This window comes from Pan troglodytes, chromosome 18 (assembly GCF_028858775.2).
Source record: "Pan troglodytes isolate AG18354 chromosome 18, NHGRI_mPanTro3-v2.0_pri, whole genome shotgun sequence".
NCBI classification, from domain to species: Eukaryota; Metazoa; Chordata; class Mammalia; order Primates; family Hominidae; genus Pan; species Pan troglodytes.
The window spans coordinates 73,704,399-73,729,971 of NC_072416.2; the positions used below are offsets into that span (position 1 = coordinate 73,704,399).

The 25,573-nt window shown below is 43.8% G+C and overlaps 1 protein-coding gene across 12 annotated transcripts in view; it reads right to left on the reverse strand.

Moving 5' to 3' along the window:
- Positions 1 to 1,249: 1,249 nt before the first annotated feature.
- The window catches only part of ADAT1 (adenosine deaminase tRNA specific 1), a 31,195-nt gene continuing 6,871 nt past the window's right edge, over positions 1,250 to 25,573 (reverse strand). For 6 of the 12 annotated variants that reach the window (XM_063797447.1, XM_063797441.1, XM_063797449.1 and 3 more), the window contains 6 exons: positions 24,536 to 24,666; positions 19,643 to 20,261; positions 16,248 to 16,393; positions 15,628 to 15,727; positions 10,522 to 10,608; positions 4,304 to 7,770 (listed from right to left, as the gene is read on the reverse strand). In XM_063797447.1, the coding sequence (XP_063653517.1) occupies positions 7,638 to 7,770; positions 10,522 to 10,608; positions 15,628 to 15,727; positions 16,248 to 16,393; positions 19,643 to 20,261; positions 24,536 to 24,666 (1,216 nt within the window). In that variant the 3' untranslated portion in view covers positions 4,304 to 7,637. Of the gene's footprint in view, positions 1,883 to 4,303; positions 7,771 to 10,521; positions 10,609 to 15,627; positions 15,728 to 16,247; positions 16,394 to 19,642; positions 20,262 to 24,535; positions 24,667 to 25,573 lie in introns of those variants that run through there. The other 6 variants (XM_063797444.1, XM_063797446.1, XM_063797445.1 and 3 more) reach the window with 2 other exon arrangements.

Genomic DNA, 25,573 nt, shown 5'->3' on the forward strand with positions numbered 1-25,573 from the left:
TCTTTGGATTCATTGTATTTAGAAATAGAACTTAGAAGATAGATTTAAATCAAGCAAAATTATATGTTTATTTAATCTTTGACCCAACAATCCCACTTCTAAGACTATCCAAAAGATACAGTGGCAAAAATACAAATTGTTGTATATATGATATGGATTTATGACTACTGCTAGAGTGAAGAAAAAACCAGGGAGGGGACAAGGATGAAAGACCTCTCTGAGTGTACCTTTCTTCAAAGAAAACTAGTTCTAGCCAGGTGTGGTGGCTCATGCCTGTAATCCTAGCACTCTGGGAGGCCAAGATGGGAGGATCGTTTGAGGCCAGGAATTAAAGACCAATCTGGCCAACATAGTGAGACCCTGTCTCTATTTTTTAAAAAACAAACAAGGGGGCCGGGCGCGGTGGCTCACGCCTGTAATCCCAGCACTTTGGGAGGCCAAGGCGGGCGGATCATGAGGTCAGGAGATCGAGACCATCCTGGCTAACATGGTGAAACCCCGTCTCTACTAAAAATACAAAAAATTAGCTGGGCGTGGTGGCGGGCGCCTGTAGTCCCAGCTACTCAGGAGGCTGAGGCAGGAGAATGGCGTGAACCCAGGAGACGGAGCTTGCAGTGAGCCGTGATCGCACCACTGCACTCTAGCCTGGGTGACAGAGCAAGACTCTGTCTCAAAAAAAAAAAATAAATAAAATAAAATAAAATAAAAAAATAAAAAACAAAACCAAACTAGTTTCAACTTTGGAATCATACAAACATTTTACATAATTTTTTAAAAGGCACCCCTAAAAACTGAAAGTAAAATTATGTACAGATTTGGAGCAATAACTAGAGAGGAACTATTTCAAGTGACTTTAAAAGACAATTGTTAGAAGCAGGGTTTCTTAACCTCAGCACGACTGACATTTTGAGCCAGATAATTATTTGTGGGTAGTGGGGGTGGGGACAGGGCAGTTGTCCTGTGCATCATGCGACGTTAGCAGCATCCAAGGCTCAGCGAGCTTCTATAATTGGCAACAACTGGCACATACTGCCATACATCATTGCTGGGAGGATTAAGTGCTGTCTGTGTGACACCACTGGGGGAGTGTTTTAAAATATAGGTTTTAGGCGGCCCGACGTGGTAGCTCATGCCTGTAATCCCAGCACTATGGAAGGCCAAGGTGGGAAGATTGTTTGAGCTCAAGCATTCGAGACTAGCCTGGGCAACACAGCAAGACACCCGTCTCCAAAAAAGTAAGATAAAAAAATATAAAATATAGGTTTTATTATTATTCAAGTATGGTGAGGGCAATAGATCAGGTGACTGCCATTGACAAGAAAGCTTGTTGTACTTACAGATTCCAAAAGGGGCATGGCACGCCACAGGGAGCCACACTGGAAGCCCAGGGTCAGTGAGGAGGCAGAGGGAACGAGGGGATTAAGTGGAGTAAGAGCCTGGTGATCTCCATGGGAAGGAAGGGGCAAGGCCGAGTAAGCAGACTGGCGAGTTTGAATAATTTCAGCAGGCTGTGGGGCCTAGGGGCTGTCCTTAGCTTTCTGGTACCTGGCCCTGCGGTGATTTGGGCAGGTGGATATCCCAGAGTATGGGATATTGGCTCAGAGTATGAGACGTCCTGTAAAGGAGAGATTGGGGTATGGGCTCCAGATTGGTTGATTTACATATGAAAGGAGCAGTCATAGGTGAGTCATTTACTCTCTCCAGGAATTGGCTAGCCTTGGGAGGAACAATCTCTCCACCGAGTGAGCAAGGCCCCTCCCAGGTCAAAGAATCAAACACGCACGGTTCATATTGAGGGTACAACTGGAAGCTTGTGCTTGTTTTCTGCTGGACTTCGCTCATGCACCTTCTCCGTTTGCTGATTTTAATCTGTATCCTTTCACTAAAATAAACAGGAATGATGTGTATAACAGCTTTTCAGAGTTCTGTGAATCTATCTTGTGAATCATCAAGCATGAGGGTGGTCTCAGGGACCCCTGACACGGCTGCTAGAACCACCAGGTGGAAGGTTAGTGGGGTACTTTATAATGGAAAAGACCAGACTGACACCACAGACCCCACTGCTCAGTCACAGCGTGTGGAACCACCAGATGTCACGTTCCTCTCCATATGATGCAAAACAAAGATGCAGAGTCACTCAGGAAGTACTTACATCAGATCAACCGCACCTGAATCTAATCAAGGCTCTTTGTGTAACTGCACATTTTTAGGAAATACTGGGGAGATAGGAACCTTTAAACAACACTGGGAGGAAATGAGCAGTGAAATACAAAATGTGGGAAATTCTACAGGACAAAAAACCCACCTTTCAACACAGAAAAAAGGGTAACTCTTACAGATTTAAAGAGACAAAAGACCCCATCAATCAAATGCACAGTGTGGCTCTTATTTAGATCTTAATTTGAACAAATAAACAGTCAAAATACATTTTTGAGACAACATGGGAAAACTGAGCAGACTACATATTAGATATTAAGGATATTAATTCTGTTGGGTGAAATACGATGGTTAGGATTTGCTTTAAATGGTCAAAGAAAAAAAATATTGGCGGGGACGAGGCAATAGATCAAACAAGAGCAGCAATAAAGCTGACGTTTGCTAAGTTTGAGTGGTGGTTCAGGGAGTCCACTGTGCTAGTCTATATTTGTGACTAAAAATTTCCATAACAAGTTCAAAAAAGAAAATGTATTTAAAAATTAGAAGCAGTTATCAGCCAAATATAGGTTAAGAAACATTAGTAAAATAAAAATCCTTTCACTTGCCGTTAAAAATAAAAAACAGTAAAAACACATTTTATAAATGTATGAAATCTGAGAGCCTGCCAAGATTGCAGAGATGTGATTGTAAGGCACAGATGAGATTTTAAACCTGGGTTTTAAGAGATTAAAATAAAATGTAGGATGGTTTAAGCACCTACTTTTAGCTCTTGAGAAAACAGGTACAGTCCAAAGTGAAGCTGCCTTTAGTCTCTAGCCTTCATGTTTTTTTTCTAGTCTCTATTCTGAAGTCTAAATTTGTTGGTTTTTTTGGGGGGTGAAAATTTAACATAAAATTTAGGCATAAAAAACATTATCCTTTTACGTTTTAATATAAGTCTTTATCCTTTAAAATAAGATCTCATAAGAGAGAGATGCATCATCCTTTAGATAAAAGCTCCTGACAGCCCAGGTGTCCCAGCTGCTGTCATAATGTAAGATTTGGGGCCAGGCAAAAGAAACTGATTAAAGCAGAATATTGGAGATCCTGCCCTTCAAGTAGTGATATTTTTGCTTTTTTTTTTTTGAGACGGAGTTTCACTCTTATTGCCCAGGCTGGAGTGCAATGGCACAATCTTGGTTCACCACAACCTCCGCCTCCTGGGTTCAAGCGATTTTCCTGCCTCAGTCTCCCGAGTAGCTGGGATTACAGGCATGTACAACCACGCCCAGCTAATTTTGTATTTTTAGTAGAGACGGGGTTTCTCCATGTTGGTCATTGCCTTTTTTTTTTTTTCTTTGAGACAGAGTCTCACTTTGTTGCCCAGGTTTGAGTGCAGTGGTGCGATCTCAGCTCACTGAAACCTCCGCCTCCCAGGTTCAAGCGATTCTTGTGCCTCAGTCCCCCAAGTAGCTGGGACTACAGGCATGCGCCACCACGCCCAGCTAATTTTTGTATTTTTAGTAGAGACGGGGTTTCGCCATGTTGGCCAGGCTGGTCTCGAACTCCTGGCCTCAAGCTATCCGCCCACCTTGGCCTCCCAAAGTGTTAGGATTACAGGTGCCACTATGCCTGGCCTTCTTTCTTTCCTATCTAAAAGGATTTCTTATGGAAAAAAATTCAAGGATAACTTCTTATGACATACATGTATTATTTCTGTAATTAAAAAAACATTTAAAGAATATATGCTCACAGGCTGGGAGCGGTGGCTCACGCCTGTAATCCCAGCACTTTGGGAGGCTGAGGCAGGCGGATCACAAGGTCAGGAGATCGAGACAATCCTGGTTAACACGGTGAAACCCTGTCCCTATAAAAAATACAAAAAATTAGCTGGGCGTGGTGGCGGGCACCTGTAGTCCCAGCTACTCGGGAGGCTGAGGCAGGAGAATGGCGTGAACCCAGGAGGCGGAGCTTGCAGTGAGCCAAGATTGTGCCACTGTACTCCAGCCTGGGCAACAGAGCAAGACCCCATCTAAAAAAAAAAAAAAAAAGAATATATGTTCACACAAAAACTTGTACACAAATGTTCATAGAAACCCTATGTACAAGACCCAAAAAGTGAAAACAACCCATATGTCCAACAACTTATGACTGGATAAACAAAACATTTATATCCATACAACTGATTTTTATTCCATAAATAGTAATAAAGTACTGATTCATGCTACAACATAAATCTTGAAAACATGTTAAGTGAAAGAAGCCAGTCACAAAAGACCACATATTCTATGATTCCATTTATATGAAATGTTCAGAATAGACAAATCCAAACAGACAGAAAGTAGATTACTGATTGCCCTGGGGTAGGGGGCGTTGAGGAACAGGAAGTGACTGCTAATGGGTTCCGCAATGGGTTGAGTGGTGTCCCCCAAAACTTCATGTCTACCGGAAACCTCAGAATGTGACTTTAGTTGGAAATAGAGTCTTTGCAGATATAGTTAGTTAAGATGTAATCAGACTGGATTAGGGCAGGCCCTAAATCCAATTACTGGGGTCCTTATAAGTAGGCCATGGAAAGACACAGACACAGGGAAGAAGGCCATGTGAGACACAGACACGGAAGGCCATGTGAAGACAGAGGGAGAAACTGAAGTGATGCAGCCACAAGCCAAGGACTGCCAGGAGCCATCAGAAGCTAAGGAGGAAGCATGAAAGAGTCTTCTTCAGAGCAGCAGTCCCCAAGGCACGAAAAAGTCTTCCTTAGAGCAGCAGTCTCCAACCTTTTTGGCACCAGGGACTGGTTTCATGGAAGATAATTTTTCCACAGATCCGGGGTGGGGATAAGGGGATAGTTTCGGGATGACTGAAGTGAATTACATTTACTGTGCACTGTATTTCTATTATTATTACATCATAATACATGATGAAATAATTATACAACTCACCATAAGGTAGAATCAGTAGGAGCCCTGAGCTTGTTTTCCTGCAACTAGACAGTCCCATATGGGGGTTATGGGAGACACTGACAGATCATCAGGCATTATATTCTCACAAGGAGTGTGCAACCTAGATCCCTTGCATGCACAGTTCACAATAGGATTCACGCTCCTATGAGAATCTAACGCCACTGCTGGTATGACAGGAGGAGGAGCTACGGCAGAAATGTGAGCGATGGGGGGCAGCCGTAAATACAGATGAAACTTCAAGTGCTCACCTGTTACTTATCTCCTGCTGTGTGACCTGGTTCCTAACAGGCCACAGACAAGTAACGGTCTGTGGCTCTGGGGTTGGGGACCCCTGCCCTAAAGCTTTTAGAGGAAGCAGAAGCCCCACCAACAACCTGTTTGGACTTCTAGCCTCCAGAACTGAAAGGGGATACATTCTTTTCTTTTTATTTTTTGAGATGGAGTCTTGCTCTGTCACCCAGGCTAGAGTGCAGTGGCACGATCCTGGCTCACTGCAACCTCCACCTCCTGGGTTTGAGAGATTCTTCTGCCTCAGCCTCCTGAGTAGCTGGGACTATAGGCGTGCGCCAATACGCCTGGCTAATTTTTGTATTTTTAGTAGAACAGGGTTTCACCATGTTGGCCAGGATGGTCTTGATCTCCTGACGTCGTGATCTGCCCACCTCGGCCTCCTAAAGTGTTGGGATTACAGGCGTAAGCCACTGCACCCGGCCAGGAATACATTTCTGTTGTCTTAAGCCACCTAGCTTGTGGTACTTTATTAAGAAACAGCTCTAGGAAACTATTACAGGCACAAAATTTGTGATGAAAACGTTCTAAAATTGATGGTTGCACAACTCTGTGGATATACTAAAAAAAATTTTTTTTTTTTTGAGACAGGATCTCACTCTGTCACCCAGGCTGGAGTGCAATGGCATGATCTTGACTCACTGCAACCTCCGCCTCCCAGGTTCAAGTGATTCTCCTGCCTCAGCCTCCCAAGTAGCTGGGACTACAGGCGTGCACCACCATGCCCAGCTAATTTTTGTATTTTTAGCAGAGACGGGGTTTCATCATGTTGGCCAGGCTGGTCTCGAACTCCTGACCTCAGGTGATCTGCCTGCCTCGGCCTCCCAAAGTGTTGGAATTACAGGCGTAAGCCACCGTGCCCGGCCTAAAAACTTTTAAAATGTATACTTTAGTTGGGTGAATTTTATGGTCTGTGAATTATATCTCAATACAACTGTTATTTAAAAATATTTATAGCCACAAAATGCTGAAGAACCAATAAGGACCTTGAGTAACCCCAACATGGGAGCTTCCATTTTCAGTCAATCATTCAAGGTCTGAAGTTGAGTGTTAAACATTCGATGTTAAAACAGGATTGGCTGCTGGGTCTATTGCTGATTTGCTGCAGGGCCTTTTGGCTTCTTTTTTTTTGAGATAGGGTCTTGCTCTATCACCCAGGCTGGAGTGCAGCGGTACGATCTTTGCTCACCACTACCTCCGCCTCCTGGGTTCAAGCAATTCTCCTGCCTCAGCCTCCCGAGTAGCTAGGATTACAGGTGTGCGCCACCATGCCTGGCTAGTTTTTGTATTTTTAGTAGAGACAGGGTTTCACCAGGTTGGCCAGGCTGGTCTTGAACTCCTGACCTCAAGTGATCTGCCTGCCTGGGCTTCCCAAAGTGCTGGGATTACAGGCCTGAGCCACCAAGCCTGGCCACCTTTTGGCTTTTTGGACAGAACTCTTTCAATTGTAAGTCAGAAAACCAACACAAACAGGCTTAATCAAAATAACAACACGAATCTGTCTCACATAATTGAGATATCTAAACAGTGTTACTAGATCTTTGATTCTCTTGGCTGTTTCCTTTGTTGCCTTCATTCTTTGCTGGCTTTCTCTAGGTAGTAGGAAAAGATGGCCACCGGCAGTCCCATGATTATGTGACCCTTACAGCTCCAGATCAAAACAGACAGCCTTTCCTGATACCTCTCAGAACAAGTCCAGGGCGGTCCAGGGCTGGCTCACAGGCTATTCCTAGAGCCAGGGAGTAAGGTTAGCTTCAGCCAAGTCTGAGGCACAGAGCAGGATCACTGAAGAATGGGAAAAGAATGGCTCCTTGAAGAAAGAAAGGCTGGGAATACAAAATATATGTTCGCTATGCTAGGCAAAGCTGTAAAACTTGCAGAGCGTCAAACATCATTTCAGCTCAATAAATATTTGCTGAATCAATGTAGGAACCCATAAAACAGAGCTGCTGCAGAGTACTTTCAAAGCATCATGTTCCAAACTCTGATTTCATATTTTAGAGAAGCAATAAAACACAATGGAAGTCAGATAGTGAGGTCATTAGTGAGATGCCATTTTAGCAGAGAGCTACTTCAATCAAGTATAGCCTGCTCTAAGTTCCAGATTCCATCTGTATTACACAACAGAGATGCAAAGCTCAGAAAGACTGTTCCCTGATTTAACTACCAAAAAAGCTAAGACTTGTCCTGCGTGGAGGAAGGCAGTTCAGGATGAAGGGTCCTGCTACCAGAGCAAACATTTCCTTCTCACTTGAACTGGTGATAATCCGGTGGGTTTCTGATCCAGGATCCAAACACCTGCTTCCGGAGTGTGCTCCAGGCTTCCTGGTAAGAGGACGCAGCCTCCTTGTACTCCTGGTAGGTATCCAGCTTCTGCACCCTAATGCACACAGGCCACCAAATACACAGGTTCTCATTGAATAGCCACCCTGGGGGCCACCAGACACCTGAGCAAGCAACTGGACAGACTTGTAATGAGACTTAGGTAGAGAAGGAGTTCAGTATGCTTTTGTGAAAGTTGATCATACAAACTACGTTATTCTTGTCATACTCAACTGAAACAGAGTTGAGAAGCCAGGGGTAAAAAACACTCAGGGCGCATAACATTGCTCCAAGAATGCATTCTCTGCAAGCCTGGCTGCTAAAACTGCCCGCCAGTTTTATCTAACAGCTACTGAACCAACCTGCTGCAGACTTTAAGAATAGTTTTACCCAATGCCATCACTTGGCAGCTCCTCACAACTTTACTCATGTCAATGAACCTTCTTGAACAATATGTTACATTTCTTTTTTGAAAAATAAAACCTCTAACCTTCCCTTTGTTCTTCAGACATATTGAAGACCACCCAGTCTGTATGTCTTGAATTTCTTGTATCCCAAATAAAACATTAAATTTAGAGATTTGTCTTTACATTTTTATTTTGACTTTTGACACTTTCCTAGAGCAACTCTGTCTCCTTTGTAGGGAATTCATGAGAAAGCAACATGAATTAAAACAGTGAAGAATGAACAGAATTCTAGGTTTCTATGGTCCTAGTGGAATCAGATAAAATAAAAACAACTGTCTACTTTTTTGGTTTAAAAGTTTTCTAGGCCAGGCATGGTGGCTCACACCTGTAACCCCAGCACTTTGGGAGGCCGAAGCAGGCAGATCACCTGAGGTCAGGAGTTTGAGACCAGCCTGGCCAACATGGTGAAACCCCATCTCTACTAAAAATACAAAATTAGCCGGGCATGATGGCAGGCACCTGTAGTCCCAGCTACCTGGGAGGCTGAGGCAGGAGAATCACTTGAACCCAGGAAGCGGAGGTTCCTGTAAGCTACGATTGTGCCACTGTACTACACAGACTGGGCGACAGAGCAAGACACTGTCTCAAAAAAATAAATAAATAAATAAAATAAATAGTAACTACTAGTTATCAAAACCCTACCACAAACCAGGCTCTTGGTCACATGCAACACTTCCCTTAATTGTCTCAGCTACCCTGTCTCAAAAACAAACAAACAAACATACATACATACATGCCAGGCGGTGGCTCACGCCTGTAATCCTGGCACTTTGGGAGGCTGAGGCAGGTGGATCGCCTGAGGTCAGTAGTTCAAGACCAGCCTGGTCAATATGGTGAAACCCCGTCCCTACTAAATATACCAAAAATTAGCCGGGCGTGGTGGCGGGTGCCTGTAATCCCAGCTACTCTGGAGACTGAGGCAGGAAAATCACTTGAACCCGGGAGGCGGAGGCTGCAGTGAGCTGAAATTGTGCCACTGCACTCCAGCCTGGTTAACAGGAGCAAAACTCTGCCTTAGAAGTATCTCCTCACCTAAATTCTGATTTGACATATAGAATATATGGAAACCCAAGAAAGAAGCCAACTGACCACAGATGCATCACTTCAGTATGCATGATGGCGATGCCTCTTCATATAGAAGTTTCTAGCTACTCCTTAGTTTCCCCACTGTCATATAATGAAGGATTCACTTGGTCTTTGTCACCAGTTCCTGGGAGCCTCTAAGCTTTGGAGTTTCTGCAAGTGTCTTTGTCCTGCATGGTAGATCTCGCTGATCACACGTGAGTTTCTGTTTAACCAGGTGACCCACGGTGGGCCCCCGAGATAGTTTCAGGATGATACCGGCCAAGCCGGAAAGACCAACCATGTAGAGAATTAGGGCTCTGAGACACGTGATATCAGTTTGAACTCTCGGGAGAGGAGGAGGTTGGAGATTAAGTTCAATCACATCATGTGGCCAATAATTCAATCAGTCATAATAGTTAATGAAACTCCAACAAAAACTTTGGACACTGATGTCTGAGTGAGATTCCTAGTTGGTGATACGCAGCAATGTGCTGGGAAGGTGATGTGTCCTGAGGACATGGAAGCTCTGCCTTTGCGACCCTCTCATATCTTACCCTATATCTCTCTCCTCTTGGCTAGTGCTGATCTGTAGCCTTCATAATAAAACTTTAATGGCAACTATAGTGCTTTTCTGAGTTCTGAGAGATGTTCTAGTGAATGACTGAACGTGAGGGGGAGTGGAGACACTCAAATTTGTAGCCAGTTGGTCAGAAGTATGGGTGGTTTGGGGCTTTCCTTAACTTGTGGTAGTTGTCTGAAATGAAGACAGTTTAGTGGGAACTGTGTCCTTCACCTGTGAAACTTCACCTAAATCTAGGTGGTTACTGTCAGAATGTCACTGCACCCACCTACTTGTTCCCAAGAGTGGTTTTAAAGTTCTTTGAATTTTTGTTTGAAGAGCAATTTAAGTCATGGAGCTGCAAGTTCAAAAGGAAAAGAGGAGTAACACTTGTAACAGAATATATTGCTCTTAGAGCACTCCCATTTCCACAGTGATCTCCATCTAGAGGTGGAATCAAAGGAGGGCCTGGAATGGCCAAGCCCCAGTTCTATCCTTAGTTTTTTATAACTCTATACCACCAAACTACCCATCCTCTGCATCTCAGATCATGCACGTATCTGCAAATAGGGCTATGGGGAAAGAAGAACTTGTGGTCAACAATAAGTGCCACTGGCTTGCTGAACCACCACTCCTGCCAAAGCTTCTTGCTACTCAGAAGCCAGAATCAAAACAGTTGTCTACCTAAATATGAGAAAACACAGGTCAACAGCATCACCTGAGGGAGTGTGGCCACTTGTCCCTTGCAATTCTGCTTAGCAGCTTCTGGAATGATCTGAAGAGTTCCACTTTGCTGATTTGGGATCTGTTTGGAAAAAGAAGGCAAAGATGATTTATTAAGTGTTTAGTATGTTCCAAGCCCCTATCAAAGATGCCAGGCTTCATGTGGTTTTTAGGTTTGAAGGTGCCAGAGCCCCTCATTTTCACCTGTACTTGGTGAGGAGAAAATCCAGACCTGGATGTCTGATTAGGTTGAGGTACAAAAATGAGTCTAACCTTAAGAAATGCCATCAGCCATGGGATCATTAAAGTGACAAGCCCAAACGGGTACCCTGAGGTGCAATTACGAAATTTTGCCCCAGGACATCTGTAAGACACTTCTGGCTAAATACTTTCAAGGGTGCTGGCCCCTGTGGGTTTACAAGAAATGGAAAGCTTTGTTTCAGAGATTTGAGTGCTGTTCCCTGTGTGAACTGTCATTATAAAATCCACTTGGACGAGCCACCTGAGGCAGAATCCCTGGACTCCTGCCATGGGCATCACAGGCCTTTGGAGAACAAGCGTTTGCTCCTAAACAACAAAATTCTGGGTGGAGGTCATGGTTTGGAATACTTAAGGAAGTGAGTGTTGACTCTTTATGAGCCCACCCAGACCTTCGTGGTTGCCTTCTTTTCCCTCATGTATACAATTCATGAGCTGCATCTAGAAATTGGGAAATGCTGTGTGTACCAACAATGTGCAGTCTCACTTTTACACACCACACTCTGCATCATCCTAGCAGATTGCACCCTCAGCTTGGACACAGTGACCATCACTGCTACATGTAAAATAGGGAATGATGGAGTCTGTCCAAAATCTCCCTTACCTGGCTGGAACCTAGCCTACTTCAGGAATTGCTGCTTAAAGGGGAACCCTGAGCCCTCAGACACTGCTCTCCCAGAGCCTTAGCTGGAGTGGCTGCTGGCACTCAGGAAGACGAGGCCACTTTAGCATGAAAACAAAGCAAAAATTAATGGAACTCTCGTGAACAAATTAAAGAACAATGTAATTAGGGATGGCCAGACACAGTGGCTCATACCTGTAATCCCAGGACTTTGGGAGGCTGAGGTGAGTGAGCAGATCACCTGAGGTCAGGAGTTCGAGACCAGCCTGGCTAACATGGTGAAACCCCATCTCTACTAAAAATACAAAAACTAGCTGGGAGTGGTGGCGCATGCCTGTAATCCCAGCTACTCAGGAGGCTGAAGCACGAGAATCACTTGAACACAGGAGGCAGAGGTTGCAGTGAGCCAAGACTGTGCCAGTGCCCTCCAGCCTGGGTGACAGAGTGAGATTCTGTCTCAAATAAAAAAAAAATATATATATATACATATATATATGTATATATACACACACACAGACACATATACATATATATAATTATGGGGAAAATATATGCAAAGAAAGCATTTGGTAGAATTCAACATCCTTTGATTAAAAACCTTTTGGCAAACTAGGACTCGGGAAGAGTACTTAAATTTATAAAGGGCAACTATAAAAAACCTATAGCAAATATATGTCCTTAAAATCAGGAATAGGACAAGGGGGACTTGCTATCACCGCTTTTATTCAACATTATACAGAAGGTTCTGGCCAGCAGGACAGAAGAGAAAGAGAAGTGAAAAACAAAAACCAAGTCATCATCTGCAGATGATTGTGATATTGTCAGTTCTAGTCAACACAGTAAGAGAAATAAAAGGAACAGAAGGCTGGAAAGAAACACTACAGTTAACCCTTGGACAACACAGGTTTGAACTGTGTGGGTCCACTTACACATAGATTTTCTTCTGCCTCTGCAACCCCTGAGATAGCAAGACCAAACCCTCTTCTTCTTCTCCTCCTCCTCAGCCTACTCAACATGAAGATGATGAGGATAAAGACCTTTATGATGATCCACTTCCACTTAATGAATAAATATATTTTCTATTCCTTATGATTTTCTTTTCTCTTTTTTGTTTTTGAAATGGAGTCTCATTCTGTGGCCCAGGCTGGAGTGCAGTGGCATGATCTCGGCTCACTGCAACCTCTGCCTCCTATGTTCAAGCAATTCTCCTGCCTTGGCCTCCCAAGTAGCTGGGATTACAGGTACGTACCATCACGCCCAGCTAATTTTTGTATTTTTAGTAGAGACAGGGTTTCGCCATGTTGGCCAGACTGGTCTTGAACTCCTGATTTCAGGTTATCTGCCTGCCTCGGCCTCCCAAAGTGCTGGGATTACAGATGTGAGCCACAGCACCTGGCCTATTCCTTATGATTTTCTTAATAACATTTTCTTTTTTTAGTTTGCTTTATTTTAAGAATATGTATATAATACACATAACATACATAATATGTGTTAATTGTTTATGTCAAGGCTTCTGGTCAACAATAGGCTTGATGTTTTTGCAGAGCCAAAAGTTATATGCAGATTTTTGACTGCAAGGTGGGTTGGCACCACTAACACCTACATTGTTGAAAAGTCAGCTGTATTTGTATATGATGATCTACATTTAAAAAATCCCGAAAAAGGCTGGGTGCGGTGGCTTGTATCTGTAATCCCAGCACTTTGGGAGGCTGAGGCGGGTGGATCACCTGAGGTCAGGAGTTCAAGACCAGCCTGCCCAACATGGCAAAATCCCGTCTCTACTAAAAATACAAAAAAATAGCTGGGTGAGATGGCAGGCGCCTGTAATCCCAGCTACTCGGGAGGCTGAGGCAGGAGAACTGCTTGAACCTGGGAGGCAGAGGTTGCAGTGAGCCAAGATCGTGCTACTGTACTCCAGCCTGGGCGGTAAGGGTGAAACTCTGTCTCAAAAAAAAAAAAAAAAATCCCCAAATCCCAAAAGCATTCCCAGACAAATTAGAATTATCATTCTTTTGGGTTTTTGTTGTTGTTGCTGTTGTTTGTTTTTTAGAGATGGGGGGGGGTCTCATTTTGTTGCCCAGGCTGGTCCCGAACTCCTGGCTTCAAGCAATCCTCCACCTCAGCCTCCCGAAGTGCTGGGATTATAGGAGTACAATTATTATTCTAGTGATAATGGTAAGGTTAGTGTTTTTATCTAGCAACCAACAGTAATTGCCACAAAGAGGAACAAAAGCTTAATTGCAACAGTAATAACCAGAAAACGGGATAAAAAGCTATCTAAAATAGCATCTGTGATAGCCAAACTCCAGAATGGTCCCCAGTGATTCTTGCCTCCTGGTATTCATGCCTCTTAGCAATCCCCTCCCATATTTAATAGGGCTGATCTGAATAACCATTAAGATATTACAGATAGGCTCTGGCTTCTGAGGCTAGGTCATAAAAGACACTGTGGCTTCTGCTTCGCTCTCTTGGATTGCCTGTTCTGTGGGGAGCCAGCCACTGAGTCGTGAAGCTGAATACTCTGGTAGCCTTGTGGAGAGGTCCTTGTTATAAGGAACTGAAGCCTCCTGCCAACAGCTGACACTGACCTGTCAGCCATGCAAGGGAACCATTTTGGAACTGGATCCTTGAGCCCCCATCAAGTCTTCAGATGACTGCAGCCCTGGCTGCCATAATGGACTGCAATTTCATAAATTGCTGAGCTAAGCTAATTACTTAGCTAAGCTCCTCAATTCCAGACCCACATAACTATGTGAAATAATAAATGTATATTGTTGTTTTAAGCTGTTATTTTGGGGGTAATCTGTTATATAGAAACAGATAACTAATATACATTTAAGGAATAAATCTAATACAAGATGTGAAAGATTTATATAAAGCTATAAAACTTGCTGAAATACATGTAAGAAGACCTCAATAAGTGAACACTCAAAAACTACCAGTTATAGGCAGCACATGGTGGCTCACGCCTGTAATTCCAGCACTTTGGGAGGCCGAGGTGGGCAGATCACAAGGTCAGGAATTCAAGACCAGCCTGGCCAACATAGTGAAACCCCGTCTCTACTAAAAATGCAAAAAAAAATTAGCTGGGCGTGGTGGCGGGCATCTGTAGTCCCAGCTACTTGGGAGGCTGTAGAGAGATAAATGGCTAATAAGTACATAAAAAGATGCTCAACACCGTTTGTCATTAGGGAAATGTAAATGCAAATAAAAACTGTAATGAGGCTAGGTGAGATGGCTCTCACCTGTAATCCCAGCATTTTGGGAGGCTGAGGCAGGTGGATCACTTGAGGTCAGGAGTTTGAGACCAGCCTGGACAACATGGTGAAACCCCTCTCTACTAAAAATACAAGAATTAGCCGGTGTGGTAGAACATGCCTACAGTCCCAGCTACTAGGGAGGCTGAGGCAGGAGAATCACTTGAACCCCAGGGGCGGAGGTTGCAGTGAGCCAAGATTACACCACTGAACTCCAGCCCAGGTGACAGAGCAAGACTCTATCTCAAAAAAAAAAAAAAAAAAAAAAGACTGTAATGAGATACCATTTCATACCCACTAGAATGACTACAATAAAAAAGACAATAACAAGTGTTGTAAAGGATTCAGGGTAATTGGAACTCTAATACATTGTTGGTAGAACGTAAAATGGTACAGCTGCTATGGAAAACAGTTTAGCAGTTCCTCAAAAAGTTAAACATAACAATCACCATATGACCCAGTAACACTACTCCTAGGTATACCCAAGAAAATTGAAAACATATGGCCATGCAAAAAGTGGTACATGAAATGTTCATAGTTCTGCACAGCAGCACTATTCACAATAGCCAAAGAGTGAAACAACCCATCATGAACGAATGGCAAACAAAATGTGGTATATCCACACAATGGGATATTATTCAAGTCATGAATAGTAATGAAGTACTGATACAGCTACCTCAGGATGTACCTCCAAAACACTATGCTAAGTGAAAGAAGCCAGATACAAAAGGTCATATACTGTAGGATTCCAATGATAGAAAATGTCCAGACTAGACAAATCCACGGAGACAGGAAGTAAATTAAGTAAATTAGAGGTTTCCAAGGGATGAGGAGAGGGAGGGATAGGTAGTGACTGCTAATGGGTATGGTTGTTCTTTTTGGGGTAATAAAAATGTTCTAGAATTAGACAGTGGTAGAGTGTGAGTTCACAGCCACCATCTCCTCCTGCCCCAATATGCTGTACCTTGCCTGAAGGCTTCCAATTGTTTTCTTTGTTGTTCCCTGTGGAAAGCCATTGGCAGTAACATCCAAAGGCTGCTCAGGAACTGCACTCCAGCTGATGGCTATGAAAAGATAAGATTCTAGGGTTAAAACTGTTCAATTTCTTGTGAAAGTCAGAAGTATTTTAATAAAAACATTTCTCTGACTCTACAGACCCATGAGAGCTGGATATGATGTCACAGACAATGACTGCTACTTGGATGCTTGGCCTCCAGGGTACAGTAGTCTAAATGGTTCATAATTCATTATTATTATGATAGCTAACAATCACTGAGCATTTATTATTTGCTGGGCACAGAGTAAATGCATTAAACAGAATTTCTCATTGAATCTTCCCAATAACCCTGATAAATGATATTCTTCGAATCTGAAGACAAAGAAACTGAGGCCAAGGGAGGGTAAATAACATGCCGGGGGTCACAAGAGCATAAACCTGACCCAGTATGGGTGTCTCTAAAGCCCACACTACCGGCCACTAGAGTGGTGAACTGCCTTCCTAGGCTGGGAGGATGCAGACCCTCTGGGGCCACTCTCAGTCAGGGGAGCAGTTACTCCAGGGCAGGTCTAACCTGGATCTCTTACCTGCCCCACAAGGAACAAGTCGACCTGGGCTGTCAGCCCTTTTGGCCTGCACTGCACTGCGGCTCTGTTCAAATAGTAAATCTGACTGCAGTATTTTTAGTTCTTGAACTCCGAAGCCTTTTGGTAAAGCAGACACATTCTGACACCTAAATACAAGGGAAAATGCATTCAGTTTAGGTGCATGCCTAGAGAAAACAGTATCTAGGATTGTGGCTCACATCATCACCCCTGAGCCTTAGCAGGTGTGGGGATTTGTTTATTTATTTGGGCAGACAGTGTTTCAGAATAGAATCAAGACTGTAAGCACCTCATGGCTGGAAGAAGATCCTTCTCCCTCAATCTGCAGGGATAACTAAGAATCAAGTCAACACCCCTCAGGGATGCAACACCAAACTCCATTCCTGATATAGGCTTTGAGAAACTTGAAAAGTTTAAGCAGAAACATTAATGTGTTGGCACCTGCTTCCTAGGGAATCCTTCAAACACACCAAAACCCAAAATTATCCTATAATATAAAAGCTTCATTTTTTTCTCTTGTATCTCTAAACAAACTAGATGCCAACATGATGCTGGTCTAGAATGAAGCAGATAGCAACTGCAAGTACCAGAATAGGAAAAACAGAAAACATCCCAGGCACAGTGCCTAGGGTTGGCTTTTTAAAAAAAAAACAAAAAACCAACATCTTTATAGGGATATAGTTCACATACCATAAAATTTACTCATTTAAAGTGGATAATTCAATTGTTTTTAGCATATTCATAGAACTGCACAACTATCATGGTAATGTAATTCAAGGAATTTTCATCACCCCAGAAAGAAACCTTGTACCAGCATTCACTCTCTATTCCCTGGTAACCACTTAAATTTTTTGTTTTTTTGAGATAGGGTCTCTGTTGCTCAGACTGGAGTGCAGTCGCATGATCTCGGCTCACTGCAACTTCTGCCCCCTGGTCTCAAGCGATCCTCCCACCTCCACCTCCCAAGTAGCTGAGACTACAGGCATGCACCATCATGTCCGACTAATTTTTAAATTTTTTGTAGAGATGGGGGTTTTGCCATATTGCCTAGGCTGGTCTTGAACTCCTTGGCTCAAGCGATCCTCCCACTCCAACCTCCCAAAGTGCTGGCATTACAGGCATGAGCCACAGCACCTAGCCTGTGGTAACTACTAAGCTATTATCTGTCTTTATGGATTTGCCTGTTCTAGATATTTCACATAAATAAAATTATAGAATATGTAATTTCTTTCACTTAGCATTATGTTTTCAAGTTCATCCATGCTGCAGCATGTAACAGTACTTCAGTCCTTTTTATGGCTGAATCATAGTCCATTGTATGGATATATCACATTGGATTTATCCATTCATCCACTAACGGACATTTGTCTTTTTGTCTATTATGAATAATGCTGTTGTGAACATTTATGTACGGGTTTTTGTTATATACATATATACTTTTTTTTTTTTGGAGACAGGGTTTCACTCTGTTGTCTAGGATGGAGTGCAGTGGTGAAATCACGGTTCACTGCAGCCTCAACATCCCGTGGCTCTGGTGATCCTCCCACATCAGCTCCCCATGCAGATGGGACTACAAGTGTGTGCCACCACGCCTGGCTGAGTTTTGTATTTTTTGTAGAGACAGGGTTTCCTCATGTTGACCAGGTTGGTCTTGAACTCCTGGACTCAAGCAATCTGCCTGACTTGGCCTCCCAAGATGCTAGGATTATAGGCATGAGCTACTGTACCTGGCCTACTTGTGTGAATGTATGTTTTCATTTATTTTGGGTTGTACCTAGGAGTGGAATTGCTGGACCATATCTTGAGGCTTCACATTTGATATGGGCCTATGAGGCTTCCCTGGCCATGGCTTTGCCCTGCCCTCATTTCCTATAGCATTGAGTTTGGCTGCCTCCTTTAGGGAGACCACACTTGAGTGGTCATCTTTTGACTTTTAACTTTAAAAAAATTAAAACTAATGTTTAGGGCTGGGTGAGGTGGCTCACACCTATAATCCCAACACTGTGGCAGGCCAAGGTGGGAGAATTACTTAAGGCCAGGAGTTCAAGACCAGCCTGGGTAACCCAACAACACCCCGTCTCTACAAAAAAAATTTAAAAATCAGCCAAGTGTGGTGGCTTCTGCCTGTAATCTTAGCTATTCGGGAGGTTGAGGCAGGAGGATCACTTGAGCTCAGGAACTGGAGGCTGTAGTAAACTATGATTGTACCACTGCACTCCAGCCTGGGTGAGACCCAGTGAAACCCTGTCGCTACAAAAACATTTTGAAAGCCCCAAACTAATGTTTAGGGTTAAAAGACATATATAATGGCAATGTATGTGCACTGTAGAAAAATCAGAAAATATATTAAAAACAAAGAAGAAAAAACCACCCATAATACAACTCAGAGATTATTAATAATACCTTAGCGCTCATCCTCTTATAATTTTTCTTATGTGTGGATGTACTTTAAGACCAAAATTGGCTTTTTATCTTCTAAACTGTTCTTTAAACAGTATAGACATGTTTCCATATTAAATATTCATCAATATTATTATTTTATTTGAGACAGGGTCTGTCACCCAGGCTGGAGTGCAGTGGAATGACCTTGGTTCACTGCAGCCTCAATCTTCCCAGGGTCAGGTGATCCTCCTGCCTCAGCTGCCCTATTCTAGGACTACAGGTGCATGCCACATCTGGCTAGTTTTTGTATTTTTTGTAAAGACGGGGTTTCCCCATGTTACCTAGGCTGGTCTAGAACTTCTGTGCTCAAGCAATCCGCCCCCCTCGACCTCCCAAAGTGCTGGGATTACAATCGTGAGCCACCATGCCCAGCCATTCATCAATACTATTTTTAACAACAAAGAAAACACTTAATTTCCTATTACTGGGCATTTCAGTTGTTTACTTTTTCTTCTTTAAAAAAATTATTAGCCGGGCGCGGTGGCTCACACCTGTAATCCCAGCACTTTGGGAAGCCGAGGTGGGTGGATCACCTGAGGTCAGGAGTTTGAGACCAGCCTGACCAACATGGTGAAACCCCGTCTCTACTAAAAATACAAAAATTAGCTAGGCGTGGTGGCACATGCCTGTAGTCCCAGCTACTCATGAAGCTGAGGCAGGAGAATCGCTTGAACCCAGGAGGCGGAGGCTGCAGTGAGCCCAGAGCATGCCATTGCACCCCAGCCTGGGTGACAGAGCAAGACTCCGTCTCAAAAAAAAAAAAAAAATTATATACAAAGCTAAATGTTCAAATACTTTAATTATTTCCTTAAGACAAATTCCTGGAAGTGGAACTGCTGGATCAAAAGGTATGGAGATTCTTAATGCTCTTAGGCCTTACTCTCAGACTGCCTCTTGGAATGACTGTTCCAATTGAGCCCTCCCTACCCTCTCACCTTCCAATCAGTGCTCTCTGCATGGCTTCCTGGCTGTATGGGCACTTCCCAATGACCACAGCTGACAGGTAGATGGGCTCTTCCAGGAAGTGCATCAACAGTGCCCCTTGGCATCCGAGGACGTTCCATCGGGCCATCTTGTCACTACAGGACATGGAGCGTGTTCTGTCTCCACGGCCTGGCTTCACTCGGAGCAGCCCCACCTGGTGAAACGCAGCACCCGGCTTCCCGGAGTCTCCAGCTTCTCCAGGTACACACTTGGCTCCAGTTCTATAAACGTCTATCACTCTGGCACTACCAGGGGCTATTCTGGTGACAGTAGCCAGTCCCTCTACAGTGAGATCACAGCTGTTGATGCCTGGTGAGATTGGGCCACTTTTCTGCTTGCCAAAACTCTGAGGGTGCGCTGCTCCGTTGGTGACCTCCCTGGCTGCAGTCCCAGGCTCAAGCCTCATCTTTTTGGTTACAGGACTGTCAGGGTCTTCACATTTTCTTTCATTTCCAGGAGCTTCCAGGTTACTACTGGCTTCTACTGATGAGTTGTTGGCCCAATTTCTGAAGACAGGACAGCAAGGCTGATCTTCAAACTCAAGCATCGGAATGATGGAGGCATCCCCACCTGCAGAGAATGAACCCACTTAAACAAATGGTTCTCAAGTGAGGTCCCTGGACCAGCCACAATGGGATCTCTTGGGAATTCATCAGAAATGCAAACTCTTGGGACCCACAGTAGACCTGCTGAATCAGAAACTCTGGAGGCAGAGCCCAGCAGTGTGTTTTTAACAAGCTCTCCAGGTGATTCTGATGCAAGCTCAAGTTTGAGAACTACTGACTTCATCTATTCTCCCAGCTGACCTGAGATGAGTTAAGAGCACATGCACACAATTCCCTAATAAGAATCCTCTAGGGCTCTTGTTGAAGACTCTAACCTGGACCCAGTGAGTTGGAATTTCTGGAGAAGGGCACGCAAAATGGAATATTTTAACAAAGATCTGAGCTAATTTTTATCACTAGGAAGTTTTGGAAAAACGGGTTTAGACCAGGGTTTCTCAACCACGGTACTAATGACATTTTTTTGACATGCAGTCTGGCTCTGTTGCCCAGGCTGGAGTGCAGTGGGGTGATCTCGGCTCACTGCAATCTCTACCTCCTGGGTTCAAGTCATTCTCCTGCTTCAGCCTCCCGAGTAGCTGGAATTACATGCACACATCACCATGCCTGGCTAACGTTTGTATTTTTAGTAGAGACGAGGTTTCACCATGTTGGCCAGGCTGGTCTTGACCTCAAGTGACTCCTGACCTCAAGTGATCCGCCCACCTTGGCCTCCCAAAGTGCTGGGATTACAGGTGTGAGCCAGCGTGCCCGGCCTCTAATGACACTTTGGACTGTATCACTCTTTGCTGTGGCGGCTGTCCTGTACATTACGGAATATTCAGCAGCATACCTGGTCTCTACCGACTAAATGCCAATAGCACTACCAGTCCCAGTATGAAAAAAAGAATGTCTCCAGATGTTGCCAAAAGTCTCCTGGGGAGCACAACTTTCCAAACTGAGAACCACTGGCTTAGAATGAACAAGGTTTCCCAAGTGCATTTTGTGAAATGCTATTCCCTAAGATACTTTGGAAAACAAAAGTGGGTGGTTTATTTCATAAACAAATTTGGCAGGCAAGGCGCGGTGGCTCATGCCTGTAATCCCAGCACTTTGGGAGGCCGAGGTGGGCGGATCACGAGGTGAGGAGTTCGAGACCAGCCTGGCCAATATGGTGAAACCCTGTCTCTACTAAGAATACAAAAATTAGCCGGGTGTGGTGGCGCACACCTGTAGTCCCGGCTACTCGGGAGGCTAAGGCAGAACAATCGCTTGAAACCAGGAGGTGGAGGTTGCAGTGAGCCAAGATTGCGCCACTGCACTCCAGCCTGGGTGACAGAGGGAGATTCCGTCTCAAAAAAAAAGGAAAAGAAATTTGGCAACCATTGCTCAGAATTTCCCCATCTTGGAGATTTTATGATGCATGGCCCCACAGTAAAGACTCTGAAGTAAATTACACACCTAGTCTAAACCAATGTTTCCAAAATTTCCAGTGTTTCCTCTTGCTGGTTTAGAGATTTCTGACCTCCTCTGTCCTTACAGGAAACAGAAGAAAACTAGAGGTCAGTAAGAACCACAGCTCTCCCTTGAGAAGCAAAAGATTTCTTCAAACACTAACCTGATGAGTGTTGCTTTTCTAAAGTGTATAAATAATACATCTGTAATCTTTATAACTCAAGAGTGGGAAAGGCAAGAGATACAGAAGTGGGAATACATCTGGAGAGGTTGGCTGGCTGACTTCCAGAGACCTCACAAGGTCACAGTGACTTTGGAGAACTCACCAGGGTCCATCTCCCACTCTGCAGGCTTGGAAATTGGATCTTGACAGAATGCCTGAATGCAAGAGCCTGACTCATGCTAATAAAACTCATAAGTAAGAGCCTGAAGTAGCTAACCCAGCCAACAAATGATTAATTACTCATAGGATGTAAATGCCAAGGGAGCCAGAGAGGCACATTCTCTAGGTAATGTTCTCTCTCTCTGCAGACAAACCATGGGAGGACATCACATTTTAAAAGATTACCAGCAAAATTTCCTGAAGATTTTTAAGATGAACAGAGGGTTGGCAACTTTTTATTCCATCAAGGAAGATCTTTAAAAATCTCAATTACCAGCCAGGCGCCGTGGTTCACGCCTGTAATCCCAGCACTTTGGGAGGCTGAGGTGGGCGAATCACTTGAGGTCAGGAGTTCGAGACCAGCCTGGCCAATGTGGTGAAACCCTGTTTCTACTAAAAATACAAAAAAATTAGCCGGGCGTGGTGGCGCATGCCTATATTCCCACCTACTTGGGAGGCCAAGGCAGGAGAATCGCCTGGACCCGGGAGGTGGAGATTGCAATGAGCCGAGATCGAGAAAAAAAAAAAAAAATTCAATCGCCATCACTTAAAAAAAAAACTCATTTCCTTTAAAGTGAAAGAAATTAGTTTTGCAAAATTCACTACATAGTCTTGAGCTTTCTTGGTTTTTTTCAGGGACTGTTCTCACAGATCAGTACCTGTTTGTTGACCACTGACTTAAGGAGTTTGATAAGGGCCTAATCAAACTCCATAAGTGTCCAGTATTTTGGCTTCCCTGGGCCACACTGGAAGAATAAAAATTGTCTTGGGCCACACACAAAATACACGAACACAAAGGATAGTTGATGAGCTAAAAAAAAAAAAAAAAAAAAAAAAATTGCAAGAAAAATCTCATAATGTTTTAAGAAAGTTTAAGAATTTGTCTTGGGCCACATTCAAAGCCGTCCTGGGCTGCATGTAGCCAGGCAGGCCGTGGGTTAGACAAGTTTGGATTAGGCCATCAGGCTGTGATCCTCAGATGCTTCTTTCTCCACAATAAGGCTATAGCTGTCACTGGGATCATCCCGGTCCTAGCTACTCAATGTGTGGTCTATGGACCCATACTGCTGGCATGCCTTGGGAGTTGGCTAGAAATGCAGAACCTCAGGCCCCACTCCAGACCTAATGAATCTCAATCTGCATGTTCTTCAGGAGATTCATGTGCATATTACAGCTTGAGAGGAGGTGATTAGGAAACATCCTTTGGGCCTTGGACTAGGGCCCTTACGGCTAAGAATAGAGCAAGGATGAGTGCTGCCTACCTGTCATTTTTCTGGGCTTTGACTCTTAAACTCTTTTCTCATACTCTTTGTTTCTTCTCTCTCTCTTTTTTTTTTTTTTCCATTCTTTTTGACTGAGTCTTGCCCGGTCATCCAGGCTGGAGTGCAATGGCGCAATCTCGGCTCACTGCAACTTCTGCCTCCCGGGTTCAAATGATTCTCCCGCCTCAGCCTCCCGAGTAGCTGGGATTACAGGCATGCACCACCATGCCCAGCTAATTTTGTATATTTAGTAGAGATGGGGTTTCTCCATGTTGGTCAGGCTGGTCTGGAACTCTCGACCTCAAGTGATCCGCCCGCCTCGGACTCCCAAAGTCCTGGCATTACAGGTGTGAGCCACCGTGCCTGGCCTCATTCTTTCTTAAGCTATATCTATATTTTCAATTTGAGTTATGATCAAATCTACACAGCTATTCTATTTCTTCATAGTGATTTCTTATCTCTGCTCTAATTGCATGTGTTAGCTTTAAAGCTTAAAAGTTTTAAAGTTTAATCTTATATCCTTATTTCAAAGTTTTTAGGGTGAGAAAATTTTGCTGCCATCCTGAGTTGTTACCCACAAAAGGTAGAAGTTATTTTCAATTTTTAAGAAAGAAAAACAAAAGACGGAAATGACGCCCCCCTCACCCCAGGCTAGGTCTTCCTGTCTTATGCAACCATAGCACCTGAACATACCCTTATAACCCACCAAAATTTACCCTAACTAACCCTGACTGTCTACATTTCCTAAAAGACTAGGAAGGTAAGCAATATGCTAGTCTTATTCATTTCTGTATACTCAGTATGTCATATCGTGCCTGACAAATAGTAGAAAGTATTGGTTCAATGACTAAATGAATGAAATGAGTTTTAGAATAAGTCACTATAGGACTTCCAAGCCCCATGTTGGCTTCACATCTTGTGAGGTTTCAGCCTTACGCTCCTAATCCTGATTCTGAGAATTGACTAATAGTATGAGTGAGACTCTGCACCCCTTGCCTCTGTCTTCTCTTTAGATGAAACCTTTAGAAGTGATTAGGTACACTAGCCTGTCATAAAAAGGCACTGTCACTACTCGTGGCTACTTGTGACTACCTGTGGCTACTTCAGCCATTAGTGCTTTTTAGGAAAAAACCTACCTATGGATAACACAAACATAAGGAAGTAGTTCATGTAACATTAATCCAAAGGCTTGAATATACTTACAGGGTGTATGGCTGGAGAAAAACACAAAAATGAGGTCTCGTCTAAGTTTCCACACTCCTTTTTGAGTTCCTGGGACAAAGATGCTATCTTCTTTCAGGGTGGCTGCCAACTGGAGTTGGTGGAGAAGGTACCTAAGGGTTGCAAGATGTTATTAGGATGAACAACCAATCTCTGTGGTAAGGGGAAAGCCTCTGGTTGGGTGATTACTAAGACAGCTTACTGTAGACTAATGGGACTGGTAGTGATGGGGAATTATGAGAATGCTCTAGACCAGTGATTCTCAAAGTGTGGTCCCTGTACCAGCAGCATCAGCATCACCTGGGAATTTGTTAGACCTCCAATTTCAACTGGCCTCGGTGGCTCATATCTGTAACCCCAGCTACTTGGGAGACTGAGGCAGGAAGACTGCTTAAACCCAGGAGTTTGAGGCTGTAGTGAGCTATGATTCTGCCACTGTACTTCAGCTTGGGTGACAGAGTGAGACTCTATTTTTGTTTCTTTTTTTTTTTTTTTAGAAAAATAAAAAAGAAAGAAGAAACCCAATTTCTGAGGTTCCACCCTAGATATGCTGAATCAGAATCTCTGTGGTGGGCTCAGCAATCTGGGTTTTAACAAGCCTTCTAGGTTCTTCTGATGCACAATCAAGTTTGAGTACCACTAGTCCAGGCCAGGATTGTGACTCATGCCTGTAAATCCGGCACTTTAGGAGGCTGAGGCAGGAGGATCGCTTGAGCCCCAGGAATCCAACACCAGCCTGGGTAGCGTAGTGACACCCTGTCTTTAAAAAAAAAAAACAAAAAACAGGAAAAGTTAGCTGGGTGTGGTGGCATGCGCCTGTAACCCCAGCTATTCAGGAGGCTGAGGTGGGAGGCTTGCTTGAGTCCCAGGAGGCCAAGGCTGCAATGAGCTGAGATCACATCACTGCACTCTAGCCTAGGTGACAGAGCAAGACCCTGTGTCCAAAAAAAAAAAACAAAAAAAAGAGAGAGAGAACCACTAGTCTAGACCACATTACTACTCAAAGTGTAGTTTACAGAC